The 16,538-nt window shown below is 35.4% G+C and overlaps 1 protein-coding gene across 6 annotated transcripts in view; it reads left to right on the top strand.

The window, feature by feature from the left end:
• MSRA (methionine sulfoxide reductase A) overlaps positions 1 to 16,538 on the top strand; it is a 389,871-nt gene that overhangs the window by 28,908 nt on the left and 344,425 nt on the right. The window contains exon 1 of one of the 6 annotated variants that reach the window (XM_084886496.1): positions 4,809 to 5,310. The exons of the other annotated variants lie outside the window; for them this stretch is intronic. Within the exon in view, the coding sequence (XP_084742622.1) occupies positions 5,298 to 5,310 (13 nt within the window). The 5' untranslated portion in view covers positions 4,809 to 5,297. Of the gene's footprint in view, positions 1 to 4,808; positions 5,311 to 16,538 lie in introns of those variants that run through there. 6 annotated transcript variants of the gene reach the window in all.

Here is a 16,538-nt window from a genome sequence, read left to right as displayed (position 1 = left end):
CACTGCTGTTTGTGTTCGTGAGTTTCAGTTTTATATCCTACATATGAGTGAAATCATATGGTTCTTAGCTTTTTCTCACTGACTTATTTCACTTGGTATAATATTCTCAAGGTCCATCCATGTTGTTGCAAATGGCAGTATTTCATCCTTTCTTATGGCTAATATTCCATTGTGTATATGTACCACTTCTTTAGCCACTCCTCTATTGCAGGATACTTTTGTTATTTCCATGTCTTGCTCACTGTGAATAATGCTGCAGTGAACACAGAGGTGTATATAGTAGTATATCTTTGTGAATACATGATTTCAAGTTTTTCAGGTATATGCCTAAGAGAGGGATTGCTGGGTTCTATGGTAGCTCTATTCTTAATTTAGAAAAATAAAACCTTTTTATTTTACCTGTACTTATTTCTTCTTCAGTGCTCTTCCTTTCTTTATTCACATTGAAGTTTCTAATCATGAAAAGATGTTGGGTTTTGTCAAATTTTTTCTCTCTGTATATTGAGATGAAAAAATGGTTTCTGTCCTTTATTCTATTAATATGGTATATTACATTGATTGTGTTTTATATGTTGAACCAACCTTGTATTCCTGGGATAAATCCCACTTGAACATGGGATAAACTTGGTTTATAATCCTTTTTATATGTTTCTAGATTCAGGTTGGTAGTATTTTGTTTTGAATTTTTGCATCTGTATGCACAAGGGATATTGGTTTGCAGTTTTGTTGCAATACCTTTGTCTGATTTCTTTATTGTTTTTCTATTCTCTTTCATTTATTTTCAGTCTAGTCTTTATTATTTATTCATTGATTATTTAGAAGTGTTATTTGATTTTCATATATTTGTGATTATCCTAATTTTTATGCTGGTATTGATATCTAGTTTTATTCCATCATAATTGGAGAAATGCTTTGTGTGATTTCAATGGTTTTGAATTTATTGAGGCTTGTTTTATGGCCTAACATATTGTCTGCCTGGAAAATATTCTGTGTACTCATGAGAATGTGTATTCAACTGTTGTTGTGTGGAGTGTTTCATAGATGCCTGTTAGGTCTGTTTGCTTTATAGTGTTGTTTAAGTCTTCTATTTCTTTCCTCTTCTTCCATATAGTTCTGTTAATTATTGAAAGTAGAATTTTAAGGTCTCCAACTAATATTATTGGAAAATTATCTATTTGTAAGAATTGTATTTTTTCTTAAATTATTTCATTTTTTTGCTTTATGTACCTGAGTCTCTTATGTGTATACTAGAGGCCCATTGCACAAAGGGATTCGTGCAATAGACCTTCCTTCCCTTGGTTTCCAGCACCCATTTTCCTCCAGCACCTGGGACACAGGCCTTCATTCTCTGCCATCTTGTCTTTGCTGCAGACTCCGGAGTCTGCAGTCTTATCTTCGCTGCAGTACTCTGCTCCTATAGATCCCTTTGCCCCCTTCCCCCACTCTCATAGCAGGCATCCTGGCTTCCCTGGTCAATCTGTATCTGGAGCAGCTGGGTGGTCACCATCTTTGGCCTTCTAATTTGCATTCTCACTCTGATTGGCTGTGGGCATAGCGGAGTTATGGTCAATTTACATGTTTGTCTATTATTACGTAACATATGTTCATAATAGTTATGTTTTCTTCATGAATTAACTCTTTTATCATTATAAAATGTCCTTACTTGTCTTTAGTAACAGTTTTTGTCTTACAGTCTATTTTGTTTGATGTTAGTCTTAGCCATTCAAGCTTTCTTTTGGATGCTGTTTGCATGGTGCATATTTTTTATGCTTTTTATTTCAACCTATTTTGTACACAATATGTAGTTGATAATTTATTTTTATCCATTCTGTGAATTGGATTTTAATTGAAGTCTTCAGTTCAATAAGTTTAATGTAAATATTGATAAGATTGGAGTTACTTCTTTCATTTTCTCTTTATATTTGTTTCTTTTTTGTTTGTTTGTTTTGATTCCTTTGTTCTTCCATTACTGCATTCTTTTGTGTTAAATAAATATTTAAAAATATTTTTCTATGGTAATAGTATAGTTTTCCCTCCCCTTTTTAAGTAGTTGCTCCGAGGATTACTGTTAACATATTTAATACCAACTTAGCTTCAATAGTTTACAAAAACTTTGCTTCTGTATAGTGCTTTTCCATCCCTCCTTTATCCTGCTGTCACAGTTTAACTCTTCATAAACTATATGCTCACCAACACAGATTTATAATTATTTATGCTATTGTCTTTCAAATCAGGAAGGAGAAAAAGAGTTACAAATAAAAATTCATTTATGCTGTTTTTAAAAAATATATTTTATTGATTTTTTACAGAGAAGAAGGGAGAGGCATAGAGAGTTAGAAAGATCGATGAGAGAGGAACATTGATCAGCTCCCTCCTGCACACTCCCTACTGGGTATGTGCTCACAACAAAGGTACATGCCCTTGACTGGAATTGAACCTGGGACCCTTGAGTTTGCAGGCTGACACTCTGTCCACTGAGTCAAACCAATTAGGGCTTTATGCTGGTTTTAATATTTGTGTTTATAGTTACCTTTATTTATGCTCTTATTTTCTTTATGTGGGTTAGAATTATTGTCTAATTTTCTGTTATTGTAGCCTGAAAGAGAAGTATCTTTAGTATTTCTTGTAGGGCAGCTCTGCTAGCAATAAATTGTTTTTGTTTATCTGGGAATGTCTTAACATCTCCTTGATTTTTGAGGGAGAGTGTTGCTGACATAGAATTCTTAGATTTTTTTTTTCTTTCTTTCAATACTTTGAACATGTCGTCCCACTCCCTTGTGGCCTCTATCATTTCCAATGAGAAATCAGCTGTTAATCTTATCAAGGCTCCCTTGTACATGAGGAGTCACTTCTCTCTTGTCGCTTTCAAGATTCTCTCTTTTTCTGTAGTTTTTAATACTTTTATTATAAGTTTCAAACACACTGTCATTCTGCCCACCTCTATTTGAAAGGATAATTCAGGAGTTTTATTGCTTTAATTCATCCCTTATATCTCTGTAGCATTTCTCTGATCTTTCAAATTTATGATTTAGTAATATGTGGTTTTGTTTTTTATTATCATGCTAGAGGCCCAGTGCTTGAAATTCATGCACCTGGGGGTGGAGTGATCCTTCAGCCCGGCCTGCGCCCTCTCTCTCACAGTCTGGGAGCCATTGGAGGATGTCGGACTAATGGCTTAGGGGAGTAGTCCTAAGCCAGCAGTCGAACATCCTTAGCACTGCCACGGAGGTGGGAGAGGCTCCCGCCACCACTTCTGCACTCACCAGCCCTGAGCCTGCCTCCGGGCTATTGGCTGAGTAGTTCTCCCACTCTGGGAGCACACGAGGGGGCAGCTTCTGCATTGAGCATCTGCCTCTGGTGGTCAGTCTCTGTCATAGCAACTGGTCATTCCACCGTTCGGTCAATTTACATATTAACCTTTTATTATATAGGATTTGATAGATTTAGAAAACTTTAGAGTAATATTTGTGTGATCCATGGCCATAATTCATTTATCTAAGAGATTTGTTGAGCACCTACATATGAAAAGTTCTATGCAAGACTTTCAGTTTTCTTAGATAAGTGACAGATGGTCCTGCCTGTGAGGTGACACATTTGCTTGATACAGGACACATACTCAGCTAACTACAGTACAATTAGAATGAAGGTATGCTGAGTATAAACAGAGTATTTTTGGAGCACAGAGAGGAAGTCACTCATTTTTATATTTGACAGATAAGCAAACTGAGGATTATAAAGATTAAGTAATTTGAGAACTTGAGGTTACATACATTAGAAAGACAGGGCCAAGGACTATAACCTTTTATTCTGGTTCTTTTTATGAAACCATGATGATTATAGAGTTTGGTTATGCTGTATTTTCAAGAATCAAAGGTAAAAATGATTTTTTAAATGAAATATCAGAAAATGATTTGCAGATGTTGATGTTGGTGCCAGGATTTGCATATCATACCACAGTTTCCTGTTTTCAAATTATTAATTGATTTGCAAAGGACAAGTAAATATGTGAAGCACAGAACAGCTAGTTTGCTTAAAAAGATGTGCATGCTACAAATAAAAATAAACAGTATTTATACTTTACTAGTTTGAATTTAGCAAACAAGAGACTATGTTGGAAATTGAGGTTCATATATTAAAATATACTTAATTTTACTAAATCCATCCTAAGCATTTTCTTTTCATTTTAATTGATATTTATACTTTGAAAATAATTTCCTCCTTTACCTCTTGTAAAATTTTGGATAGGTTGTTTATAAAATTAAAGTTTCCTTAATAATAGGAATTGCTGATAAGTCAGAACTATGTTCTTTTCCCATAGGATAAAGCATTACTTACTTGAGCATAGAGTTTTAATTTTAATCTGTATGCCTCCTTTTCTATTCTCCCATGATTCTTTGCAGCGGGACAAGAGAAAGCAAGTCTCATAAAAAGAAATACAGTATGTGGTGCTTATTAAAGTTACATACATCTCTTCTCAGAGGAGAATTTTGATTTACTGCAGCTTGTGCATATGTTGCATATGGATATTTCTAGGGAACAGATTCCTTATTACTAAACAGTGAATGGCTTCTAGTATTCCTTTATTGCTCCGGGAACATGTTAGTAATGATTATGAAAGGTAGGATACCATGAAATCAGTAAGGTGATTTGGCAGAAGTCGATGCTGTTGGTGCCAGGATTTCGGTACCGTACCACATTTTCCTGTTTTCAAATGTATTAATTGATCCGCAAAGGACATCTTTTGGAGACAAGCATTCAGACAGACTGGCACAGGCTGGACCTCCGCCAAGACTGCTCGGAAGGTTGCCATACTGGGAGCAAAGAGTGAGAGAGAGAAAGAGGGAGAGAGAGAGGCAGAGGGAGAGCTGAGGAAAGAAAAAAAGGCAAGACTTGGCACAGCTCAGTCAAATCAGCTTCTTTTGTCTGCTTTCTCGGCTTGAGCTTCAGGAAAGAAAATCGTCCTGGGGTACAGAAAAACTCAGAACTTTTTGGTTTTCAAACTTAGAAGGTTTTTTAAGTCTCTTGGGCTATTTGAAAGTGTTGGTACATTCAATGACGTTTGGTCACCAGTATTTAGGGAAATAAAAGCCTTTTTCAAAATGAAGCTTCCACAGTGTCCATGCATTTGGGAAATATTGTACTTGATTTTTTGCATGTATGACTATACCATGAGAGACAGGATTAATATAGAAGATGGCAAGGCAAATTTCTAATTAGAGGGAATATTAATTTTCTACAAAATAAAGTTTGTTCATCAATACAAACCTGCTTTCAAATCAAATCAGACATCCTTCGGAATGTGTTCAGAACGTAAGTTTTTAGATTTTATTTTATTTTTTTCCCATTTATAGACATTCACTTTTCAAGCCTTTCTAAGATTTTATGCAACCTAGCCAGGAAGTCAGTAAAAGTTGTTTTATCCATGTGTTTAAGAAACGTTTTCTTAAAGCAACAGCTTTTATTTCTGCTGCTTCATGCTGTCCTAAACTACATCTCCCAGCAATGAGTGACAACACTGAAGACCAGAAAGGCAAGCTGAAGACACCCGACTTCGCTTGAAGGGCAAACAAGAAATGTGAGCTTGGTCATTATTTTTGTGTGTGTCTTTGCTCTGAACCAGTTTTTGGAGGTGGGTGGGGAGGTGGGTGGGGAGGTGTCTATGTCTAAAAGATGTGTGCGATTAGGGAATTCTCATTGTGAGAAGGAAATGACAAAAGGTAATTTTTATGATGTTGGCAGAAATGTCTGGGAATGGTAGAGAATAGAAGTTTAAATCTTTTTGGATAAGAAGTAGTGAGCTGTGCTTGAAATACTTGGAGAAAAATTCCATTATTTTTAGTTCATTAGATTGTATAGTTAAATGATTAATATAGCTTGGTTCTCTCAAAATGTTTTAAGTAGAAGGAAAATCTACTAAAAAGTTCATCGATTTTCTTTTCAATATTACCCAGTATTTTATTTGCATTAATACTTTATATCTAATTTTTTAACAATAAATGTTTCCTTTTAGGCCTGGTTATGATTACATTGTGATAGCTTTGCTATTAAAAATCAGCATTATTGTAGGATAAATTAATTGTAAGGCACAGTTTTTTTGTGGACCACCCTCTTTGTTATAAATATTCTATTTCTAAAGAAGAGAGTTTGAGTTGTAGTAGGTTATGATTTCCTGTAATATTATATTTCTTTTTTATTTTATATGCTAAAAGAATACAGGAAAATCGTATACATTCACCTAAGTACCATTCATTTTGGGCAATATAAAAGACTGCTCCAAGGATCTATGCTTTTGTTTTGAGTATGCAATCGTGGATTTGTTAATCCTTTCCCAATTTTTTTGTTTTTGTTTATATTATTGCACGCTTTGAATAATCAAATTCTGAAATGGTTTTTATAGTATTGTAATGATACATCAGCAATGGCATTTACTATAAAAGTATAGTGTAATATATATATATATATATATATATATATATATATATATATGTGTGTGTGTTTTCATAGTTAAGCTTAAGTATTTACTTCAACTTTTTTGCTAACCAACATTTTGGTCTTCCACAAAATGAAATCACTTAATGTTCATGTGTGTTGCCAACATGATGACCTTTGTTTTATAAGCTTTTTTATACACCACCTCGCTGATACTCCTAAGATGGACGCCAAAACATAAAAGACGTGCTGATAGGCACTGGAAAGGAGGTGTTTGCCTGGCCACTGTCTTCATTTTTGAACTGATCACAGGATCATTCATGCCTGTACTAAAACCCAACAATGAGTGAAACAAAAAGGAAGTTCAATAAGTTAAATTACAGCAACATTTTAATACTGACCGTCTTATTACCGATTTTATTTACTTTAATTTACTTCTTAAACAAGTTTGCTAAATATGCAACTTCTTTAGTTTGTTTAAGACCATTTGCCCTTAAAGTTGGAATTATTTGCTAGCTTATTTCCTAACTTCTTTGTAGCGAATTCAGTAAGAGCAAACTTATTTTATATCCAGATAATTTTATGTCAAATTATTTCTAATACTATAATAAAAAGTAAGTGAATTTAAAAACACAGATGTCAGAACATACCTTTAGAAATCTTTAAATTTTTTTTGTACTGGTAAAGCTACATGTATAGTGTTTATTTGATTTAAGATTTAATAATAAATGTTAACTATAATACCCAACAAAGTTTTTTACCAATATATTCTTTCTGGCCTACTTGTCACATAACTTAAAATGAAAAAGGTCCCATATTAAGATGCTCTTTGTTAATTGGGTGTAACAGCCACTTCTTTGTACAACCTTTTTTTTAAAGGTATGTTCAAGAAATTGTGTTGATTACATTTTCAAGCATACATTTAGGTTTAACATAATGCATTCTTCTTTACTTTTAGCCTTTTTATTTTACAAACACTTTGACATATAGGTTATTAATATTTCATATTAGTATTAACATTTCAAATCTTATTTTAAAGTATATAAATAATAGTGGTATGATTGTAGATGAACTCTATCTCAGCACATTTTTTGTGTATATTTTGAAGAATAATTATTAAGACAGAAATGGATTAATAGTTAACTGCTACTTAATGCCTATTATTAAGTCTCATTTAGATGTATACACCTGAACATATGAACACACGATTCTGTAAACTAATGCAAACCTCTCAGGGGGCCTTAGTCTAGCATTTTGTGATTATTCACTCATTTATTCATTTAAACAAATATTTATTGAGTGCCCATTTAAGTATGCTAATATTTTATTGAAGAAGTTATTTTGGTAACAGGGAAGGATGCTTTATACATGTATGGCAGATAGACTGGATTTAAAATAGATGTACAAAATCCTAGATAGAAAAGAACACTATTGTAATGAGATTTATTTCAATAGTTTAAAGTATGTTAATTTTTATTGCACAACATATGTATTATAGAATGTTATTATGAAAAATTAGGCAATTGTAGGTTGTTGTAGCCCTTACAGCTACAGTATAAGATTTTGTTAATCATTATTTAGGTTGCTGCATTTTATTGGCCAAAAAATTCCAGTAGTTCAAGTCTTCTGACAGATGTGTAAAATAAGCAATTCAAATGGTGTGAGGAAGAAATTACACAGGGAAGACTGAACCACTGCTCACATTCTAGATTTTATATAAGTCAAAGTAGGTGTCATTGAACCTTCAAAGATATGGCTGTAATGTAAAAAACAGTGGCCTGTTTATGAGGAATTTTTTCCTCCCTTTTGTTTACTTTTGTGAGTTAAAGGAAGAAGAGGCTAACCCCATACTTGTAAGCCAGCAAGCGTGGCCCTCAGAAAGTAAGTTTGCTAGAAGTACTGTATTTTAAGTGAACCAATCAGTTTACTTTCCGTAAACTCTAAAGTTTTTTTTTTTTTTTTTTTTTTTTAGCTTTGTTCACTAACATAAAGACTCATAGGCAAAATACAGCTTTTGATTCTAGGTGTAAATGAGCATTTAACTTGTTTATTCCATGCAGTTTTATTTAAAACAAAAAGAGGATATAGGTTCAGATCTTGAAGAGGAGATAAAAATCACATGAGCCAGGGGGATGAGCTTGGAAGCTGTGGTAGTGGCCAAGGCCCGTGTCAGGGCTGGTGATTAATGGTAATGAAGATGGGAAATATTTCAGCTGTAGGTATGGACTGCTGAAGTAATTAAATATTCCAGAAGGCTTGCTTTGTGCCAGGCACTATGCCGGATGTAGGGGATATAATTTCTGCCCATAAGGAATTCATAGTATAATTGGGGGTTGCAGAAAAAAGGATAAGAATAACTTGGAGTGAACCCCTTTCACGTTCTGCATGGTTCAGGGTTCAGGCTCTGGAGGAGGTTGCATGCTAATATTTTATTGATGAAATTATTTTGGGTAACAGGGAAGGATGTCTTATGAAAAAGACTAGACAAGAAAGTACAAATTTGGGAATATTGGGAGCCAAGTGGGAGCCCAACTCAAGGGGAAGGACTCCATCTTGCTCTGGGCTTGCAATCCCTTTTATTAAAACTTTGGGATCCGCCCATAGTTCTAGGCAGGCAATTCCAGTAATAGCCAATCTGCAAAGATTTACATAAGATTAAAAGGTGGAGGTTATTTTAGCTACTATTGTCTCAACTAGACAGTGGGTGGTTGGCTCTGACCTTTCAGAGCTTCGAGGTTGACCTGCCTTCTGGGTTCCTTGTCCACACCTCTCTGCTAGTGAAGGCAATGGGTGGCTTCCAACAAAAACTGATAAATTACAGTTTACCTAATACCTCATTTAATACTAGCAACAATGCCTGGCACAAGAACTGGTACATAATGGCCACCCCATAAAGCTTCTTTGAAGAAATAAACCAAGTTATGAACCAGCTGTTAACATCTTGGATTTTATTTGATTACAAGAACTTTTCCCCTCATGGTTGAGAGACAAAAAGCATCGTGCTTGCTTTTATCTTGAATTTGTGTTGCTGGTTATGGCTTAAATAGAGTGTAGAGTAAGGCCACATTCTTTGTGAACAAATTAGAATCCCTCCAGGTAGCCACTGGAGACAGTATAAAATAAGGACTTGAGCATCCATTCCCTCCCAGCTGGCTCTCCATTGTCTTGAATTCTCTCTCACCCAGTTTCCCCAAGGATACCAGAACTGTGTCAGGCCTTGTGGTGTGGTCTAATGCATGGACCAGACAAACTGTCCAGCAAGTTTAAAGTCTTTTTTATCAGCATGGAAAGAAGCCGAGGGGATTGAGAGAAGAGTAAAATAGGGAGAAGGAGAGAGGAAGTGAGAGGAAATTGTGGAGAGCACAGGGTACTGTCCCATAGCCAGCTTCAGACCTAGTAATAAATTCGGTGAGAGTGAAGATAATTGTGGGATGTTGTGGTTAGACTGGAATATCAGAAGCAGCCAGCATTAAGAGTGTGATAAGGCATTATGTGGGATTGCTGAGGCCAGTTTGTGTTGATCAGCATCTTTCTAGTCTTTCCAGAGGTGTTCTGAGAACCATTAGAGGGAGAGGCAGAGTCAGGATCATTGTACACAATTGTGTAGCAAGCAGGTGTGGGGCTGAAATCCAATCCCTACTTTCTTATCCAAGCCCCGTGCCTTCATCTGCTAGAAGAGAGTAAAAAGTCACTATGGGTGTGAGTGGTGGTTCTGGATAGAGTGGCATGGGGTGAATCTAGGCTTGAAATTGGAATAGTAGCAATGTAAGAGGGTCAAAGGTCTGGGGCAGGAGAGGGGTAGCATTCCAGTATGTAATCCTCGTGTCCAGGCAGGGTTAGGAGATATTATTGGAAGAGTTCCAGAGGACACGGTGAAATAGGGAGAGGTGAATGTGTAGAAATTTTGGTAAAGTGAAAGAAAAGGTTCAGAGATTACCGAAGTTAGGAGTTTATTCTGAAACCTAACAGATTGTGACAAATAACACCACTGCAAGGCATGACTTAGTTGGTCATTGGTTGTGCTCAGGTCATATTATTTCTTTACAAGCAACTGTAGAAAAGGAAAAAAGTCACCTGTTTGTGTTCTTTGTTCCACAGTGTTATAAGAATGAAAAATTTCTGTTTCATAGCTAAGAATCTCTTACCCCTGGGATGTGAAAAACATTTTGGTTTAGGCTTTGAAAAATTTGAACCTTCTGTAGTGATGCCATCCTTTTCATCTCATATATCAGTGCCTTTATATCTCTTTTGCCGTTAGTATCTGTAAGTTATTTTCCCTTACATGAAAATTGGTTTATATTGTGGTCAGAGGATCAGGAATGCTTTATTCTAGTGCTTTTGAGACAAATAGTCCTTACCACCATGGGGTAAATAGAATGGAATCAGAGCTTCACCAACCTTGGTTTGAATTTTGACTCCATTTTTAATTTGTTAAACAGAGATCATCCTATCTTCCTCAAAGGTCCTTGGGAGGAGATATGAGGAAATATATGCAAAGCTCTTAGCATAGTGCCTGGTACATAGGTAAGTATTCAGTAAATCATAGATATTAGTTTTTAATTAAACATTAATAAAATCGTGGCAAAAATACATAACAAAATTTACCACCTTAACCATTTATAAGTGTATAGTTCAATGGCAGTCATCACCATCATCCTTCCACAGAAATCTTTGTGCTATCAGCACCATCATCACTATCACCCTTCGATAGAAATCTTTTCATCTTTCAAACTTAAACACTCTACCCATTAAACAACAACTTCCCATTCCCCCTCTCCCTAGTCTCTGGCAACCAACATTCTACTTTCTGTCTCTATGAAAGATGAAAAGATTTCTGTGGATGGTTGATAGTGATGACTGCCACTTATAAATGGTTAAGATGGTAAAATATTTTATTAAATATGAGTATTAGCACTCATAGCAGGTTACATAAAAAAACACACAAAAAAAACAACAACAAACAAAACTTGTTGTAAGCTAAAATGATGTAAGTTGACTTTGACTTTCCGGCATAGACAGTGGTAGAATAAATAGGTGATAGACCTGATTAGGAGCTTGTTATGTCTTATCTTTTTGGGGAAATAGCTCAAACACCACATTTGTTATCTCTAAATGATTTTATAGAATAGAGTTTTGCAAGTTATTTAGGAAAAAATACTATTTATGCATTATTCTATATAATAAAAGCCTAATATGCAAATACAATGAACGGTGGAACAACCAGTGGACCAACCGGTCACTATGGTGTGCACTGACCACCAAGGGGCAGACGTTCAACACGGGAGCTGTCCCAGCTGGTCACCTCCAAGGCAGGTGCCAGTGGGGACCCCCTGATTACCCCGTTGGTTGCCTCACAGAGGGAGGTAACCGGCAGTGGCAGTTGAGAGTGGGGCCAGTGAGTGGGGAGCACCAGGCTGGCCATGGTGGGTGCCAGTGGGAGCCCCCAATTGCCCTGCCAGTCACTCCACAGATTGGCCCTAATTGCTGGCCAGGCCTAGGGACCCTACCTATGTATGTATTTTGTGCACTGGGTCTCTAGTCTAATATAATAGTCACATTTCATTTAGTACACCAAGTGATTTTTTGTTTTGTTTTGTTTTTAGCATTTTTACCATTTCTGGTTTGGAGTAATTTCTTTAGCTATTCTCTTAGGGTAGGTCTAATGGCCACATGCCTCTTAGTTTTCCTTCATCTGAGAATGCCTAGATTTTCCTTTTTCCAGAAGGATATTTTTGCTGGATGTAGAATTATGGGCTGACAGTTCTTTTTTTTTTTTTTTTTTTTTTTTTTTAAAGCATTTGAAAAATGTTCTGCCACTTCCTTCTGTCTCTGTGATTTCTGATGAGAAACATGCTGTCATTCAAACTGTTTTTTCCCTTTGTAGGTAAAATGTTTCTCTCTCACTAATTTCAAAATCTTTGTCTTTAGTTTTTAAAGAGTTTTTGATGTATCTTGGCATGTATTTCTTCAGTTTTATTCTGGGATTCAGTCAGCTTCTTGAATATGTAGGTTTATGTCTTTTGCCAAATTTGCAAAATGTTCAGCCATAATTTGAGTACTTTTTTAGGCCTACCTCTTTCTCCTTTCCTTCCAGAACTTAGATGACATGAATGATAAATCTTTTGTTTAGTGCTACAGGTTCTTGACACTGATTATTTAAAAATTTTTCTTTATTGTTCAGATTGAGTAATTTCTATTGTTCTTGTTTCAGGTTCCCTGATTTTTTCCTTTGTTGTCTTCTTTCCAGTTAGTGAGTTTTAATTTTAGCTATTGTATTTATCTGTTATTTCTTTGCTGAGACTATATTTTTCATCGTTTCATGTATGTTCATAATTGGTTATTGAGACTTTTTATTTTTATTTTTATGATGAATGCAATAAAACCTTTGCCAGATAATTCTAGCATCTGTGTCATCTTAGTGTTGTCATTAGCTGATTGTCTTTTCTCGTTCAAGTTGTGCTTTTCCTTGTCCTTGGTATTACAAGTGATTTTGATTATATCCTGGAAATTTTGGTTATTATGTTTTGAGACTCTGGATCTTATCTATCCTGTTTCCCCGAAAATAAGACAGTGTCTTATATTAATTTTTGCTCCCAAAGATGTGCTAGGTCTTATTTTCAGGGGATGTCTTATTTTTCCATGAAAAAGAATACGGTACACATTTATTGTTAAATGAAAATAAAGGAAATTTATTACCTGTATACAGTACGGTAGTATGGTAGTTGTCAACACAAACCAGACAAACTGTGAATCCTACAGTATCAAGAACTTACTCATTTATTCAATGACAATCATGCCATCATCTTCTGGAACATCCTCATAACAATCCAACTCCTGAATTTCCTGGTGAATTTCTTGTGACTCCATTTCTTTCAGAATCAGTGGACCAAATCTCTCATGTTTAGCCTAGGGGGCCTTATTTTCGGGGGATGCCTTATATTTCACTCAGAAGGAAACCTGTAAGTAGGTCTTATTTTCGGAGGATGTTTTATTTTTGGGGAAACACGGTAAAACGTCTGTCTTAACAGCCCTCCTCTGAGAGCATACTAGCATGGAAAAGGGGGGTACTCTCTCATTATTTCAAGGTGCCGGTGGAAGTTCAGGCTCCCTATTAGCCTTTATGTTACTGCTGGGTGGAGTGAAGTTCAGGCTCCTTTTCGGCAGCACTGTTATTTTTAGTTTTGCAGTTAGTGAAATAACCTGAACACTTCCTGAGCTGTGTATTCCTTAAATTTATCTTGTACTATTGGGCGCTATTTGTGTTTACTTATTTAATGAGAGTTAAATTCTCAAATTCGGGACTGAGCCCTCTCTAAATCACTAGCTTTCCTAAGGTTAGTATATGTTTACCATTACCACATAGAAGAAAAGATTTTAAGCGAAGAAACAAGATTATATTTTCTACTTTATTAGCTTAGAAAATTTGTATTTAAAAGGAGTTAAAAGCCTGTGCCAGGTTTCTGTTTTTCCTATTAATAACATGTAGGGCTAATGTTGCAGAGTATTTCATTTTAATATATCTATTCTTGTGTTGTTGTTTTTTTTTTTTTCCTTGTGCTAATCATACTATAATGGCCAGCTTACAGGTTTTCTATACATATATTGTGATCTCTAGGGGAATTGCCTAGAAATGAAGCTGAGTTACCAAATATGTCAACTTTATTCAACAATGCCAAATTATTCCTCAAAGCATCTGTACCAGTACCATTCCTGCACTAGGGATGTGAAAGTTCTCATCAAAGTTTTCATTATCTCTGCATCTTTCGCATCTTCACCCATACTTGGTATATTAGACTTTGAAAATTTTGTGAATCTGGTGGACAATAAATATTTTGCTGTTATTTTTGTGTATCTGATTACTTAGTGATATCAAGCATCTTTTAATATTGGCAACTTCGATTTTGTTTTCTCTACATTGTCTATTCATATCCTTTGCACATTTTTTGAATTTGTAGTATATTTTATTTAAAAAACATTTTATTGACTTTTTTTTTTTTTTTTTACAGAGAGAAAGGAGAGGGATAGAGAGTTGGAAATATTGATGAGAGAGAAACATCAATCAGCTGCTTCCTGCAAACCTCCTGGTCTGGATTTTGCAGATTTTCCCCTCTTAAGGGCAGTGGCACCTGCTTTGCTCAGTGCATGTACTATACTTGTTTGCTATTTATATGCAGTGAATTAACCTCCCAACAGCATAGAAATAAACCAGCTAAGTATCTTCTCATTGGCTGAGCTTTATAATTCTTCCTTCTTCCACTTACTGATTTCTTCTCTGGAATCAGCATTTGGCACCAGTTATTATCTCTGTACTACTTCTCCACTATTTAAACATTTTATGAAAAACTTTAATAAAGAATATGTGGAAATCTGACTGTCATCTATTTAATTACAAACTGTTTTCTCTGTCCTTAAGTTACTGCAACTCTCTTTGTTCCCTCCCTCTCTCTCTCTCTCTCTCTCTCTCTCTCTCTCTCTCTCTCTCTCTCTCACACACACACACACACACACACACACACACACACACACACACATACACACGCACATTTCAGGTGAGAAAATTGAGGCTCAGAGAGATGAAGTTCTTGGCTTAATTGGTGACAACACTAGGACTAAAATGAAGTCTTCTGCCTCCAAATACCTTATTCATTCCATTATTTGGAATTTGTTCGCTCTGTGATGGTCATTGGGGGGAGAGCAAATTGCTCTATAACAGTCTCTTCCATACATCACTTGGGACTGTGTATTTAGGTAAATCCTTGCCCTTTGTTCATTCATTCAGTCATTCAATCCATCATTTAAAAAATATCTGAGTGTCTACTGGAGTTTTGTGATGTGGATACAATGAGGGAAAAACATAAACACCCTCTGCCTTCATGGAGCTGATAGAATAATGATGAAGAAAGGTCACAAACAAGAAAATTCAAAGTGTAATGACATGTATAACAGGGGAAGAGGATCCTGGTTTCAAAAGCTTCCTTTCACCGTAGCCATTTTGGCTCAATGGATAGAGCATCAGCCTGCGGACTGAAGGGTCCTGGGTTCGATTCTGGCCAAGAGTACATACATAATACCTCGATTGCATGCTGGATCCCTGGCCCTGCTCAAGAAACGTGCAGCCAATCGATTTGTCTTTCTCACATCAATGTTTCTTCCTCTCTGTCCCTCCCCCTTCCTTCCACTCTCTGAAAAATCAATGACAAAATGTCCTCAGACGAGGATTATCAACAACAAAAAGCTTCTTTTCTCGTTTTGACATAGAGAATAAAAATTCATGTATTTAGAGAAATGGACCTTTTGGGATGTGAGACTCTTCTGATTTTTTTTTGTTTAGTTTAAAATATTTATTCTTCTACTACATTTAGTATTAGTCAAATCACTAGGATTAAATATTACAGATTTTTATATGGAAATTTTAGATAGTATTTAAAATTTAGATTTTTTTACCTACTTATAGAAATCTTTAATTCAATTCAAGTATTTTCTTTGAAATCAGTATTGAGCACTCTGGGTTTTAAAAAATTTTTCAATTACAGTTTACATTTAGTATTGTTTTGTGTTAGTTTCAGATGGATAGCATAGTGGTTAGACAATTGCATACTTTGCCAAGTGTTTCCCCCAATATTTTCAGTATTTGATTTTTTAAAATATAATACCAAGTATACAGTCATAAAATAAACAAAGGCTCTAGAATTTGAGAATCTTAGATGTCATTTAGTCTGCCTCCTAGTAGCCAAACCAATGGGAATCTCCTTTCTTAGCTTTCTGAAAATCAAATTCTAGAATCGCTGGGCAGTGGTTTCCTATGCTAAACAGCACCTAGCAAAGAGGTATGTAATGAATTATTCTCCACACTTAATCTTCCACCCAGACTCCTTTGAATTCTTTGGAATAACAGATCAGAGGGCTTTGTTTGGTTATTCTGGATGTAAGTGTTAGGAAAAAAGAAAAAGAAAACCACAAAAACCTAACATGCAGTTTAAATAAAGAAAAATGAGTTTTACTTTCAAGAGAGCTTTTGCCATTTTCTTAATGCTTATTGTTCTTCGGAGAGCTCATTATTGAACAGAGTATGACAGTAGTTTACTGTGGTGAATGTGTCTTGTCCAGAC

Source organism: Pipistrellus hanaki, assembly GCF_964339955.1.
Source record: "Pipistrellus hanaki genome assembly, chromosome: 5".
Classification (NCBI taxonomy): domain Eukaryota; kingdom Metazoa; phylum Chordata; class Mammalia; order Chiroptera; family Vespertilionidae; genus Pipistrellus; species Pipistrellus hanaki.
The sequence above is the reverse complement of the archived record's forward strand: the minus strand, read 5'-3'. Positions and strand labels throughout refer to the sequence as shown.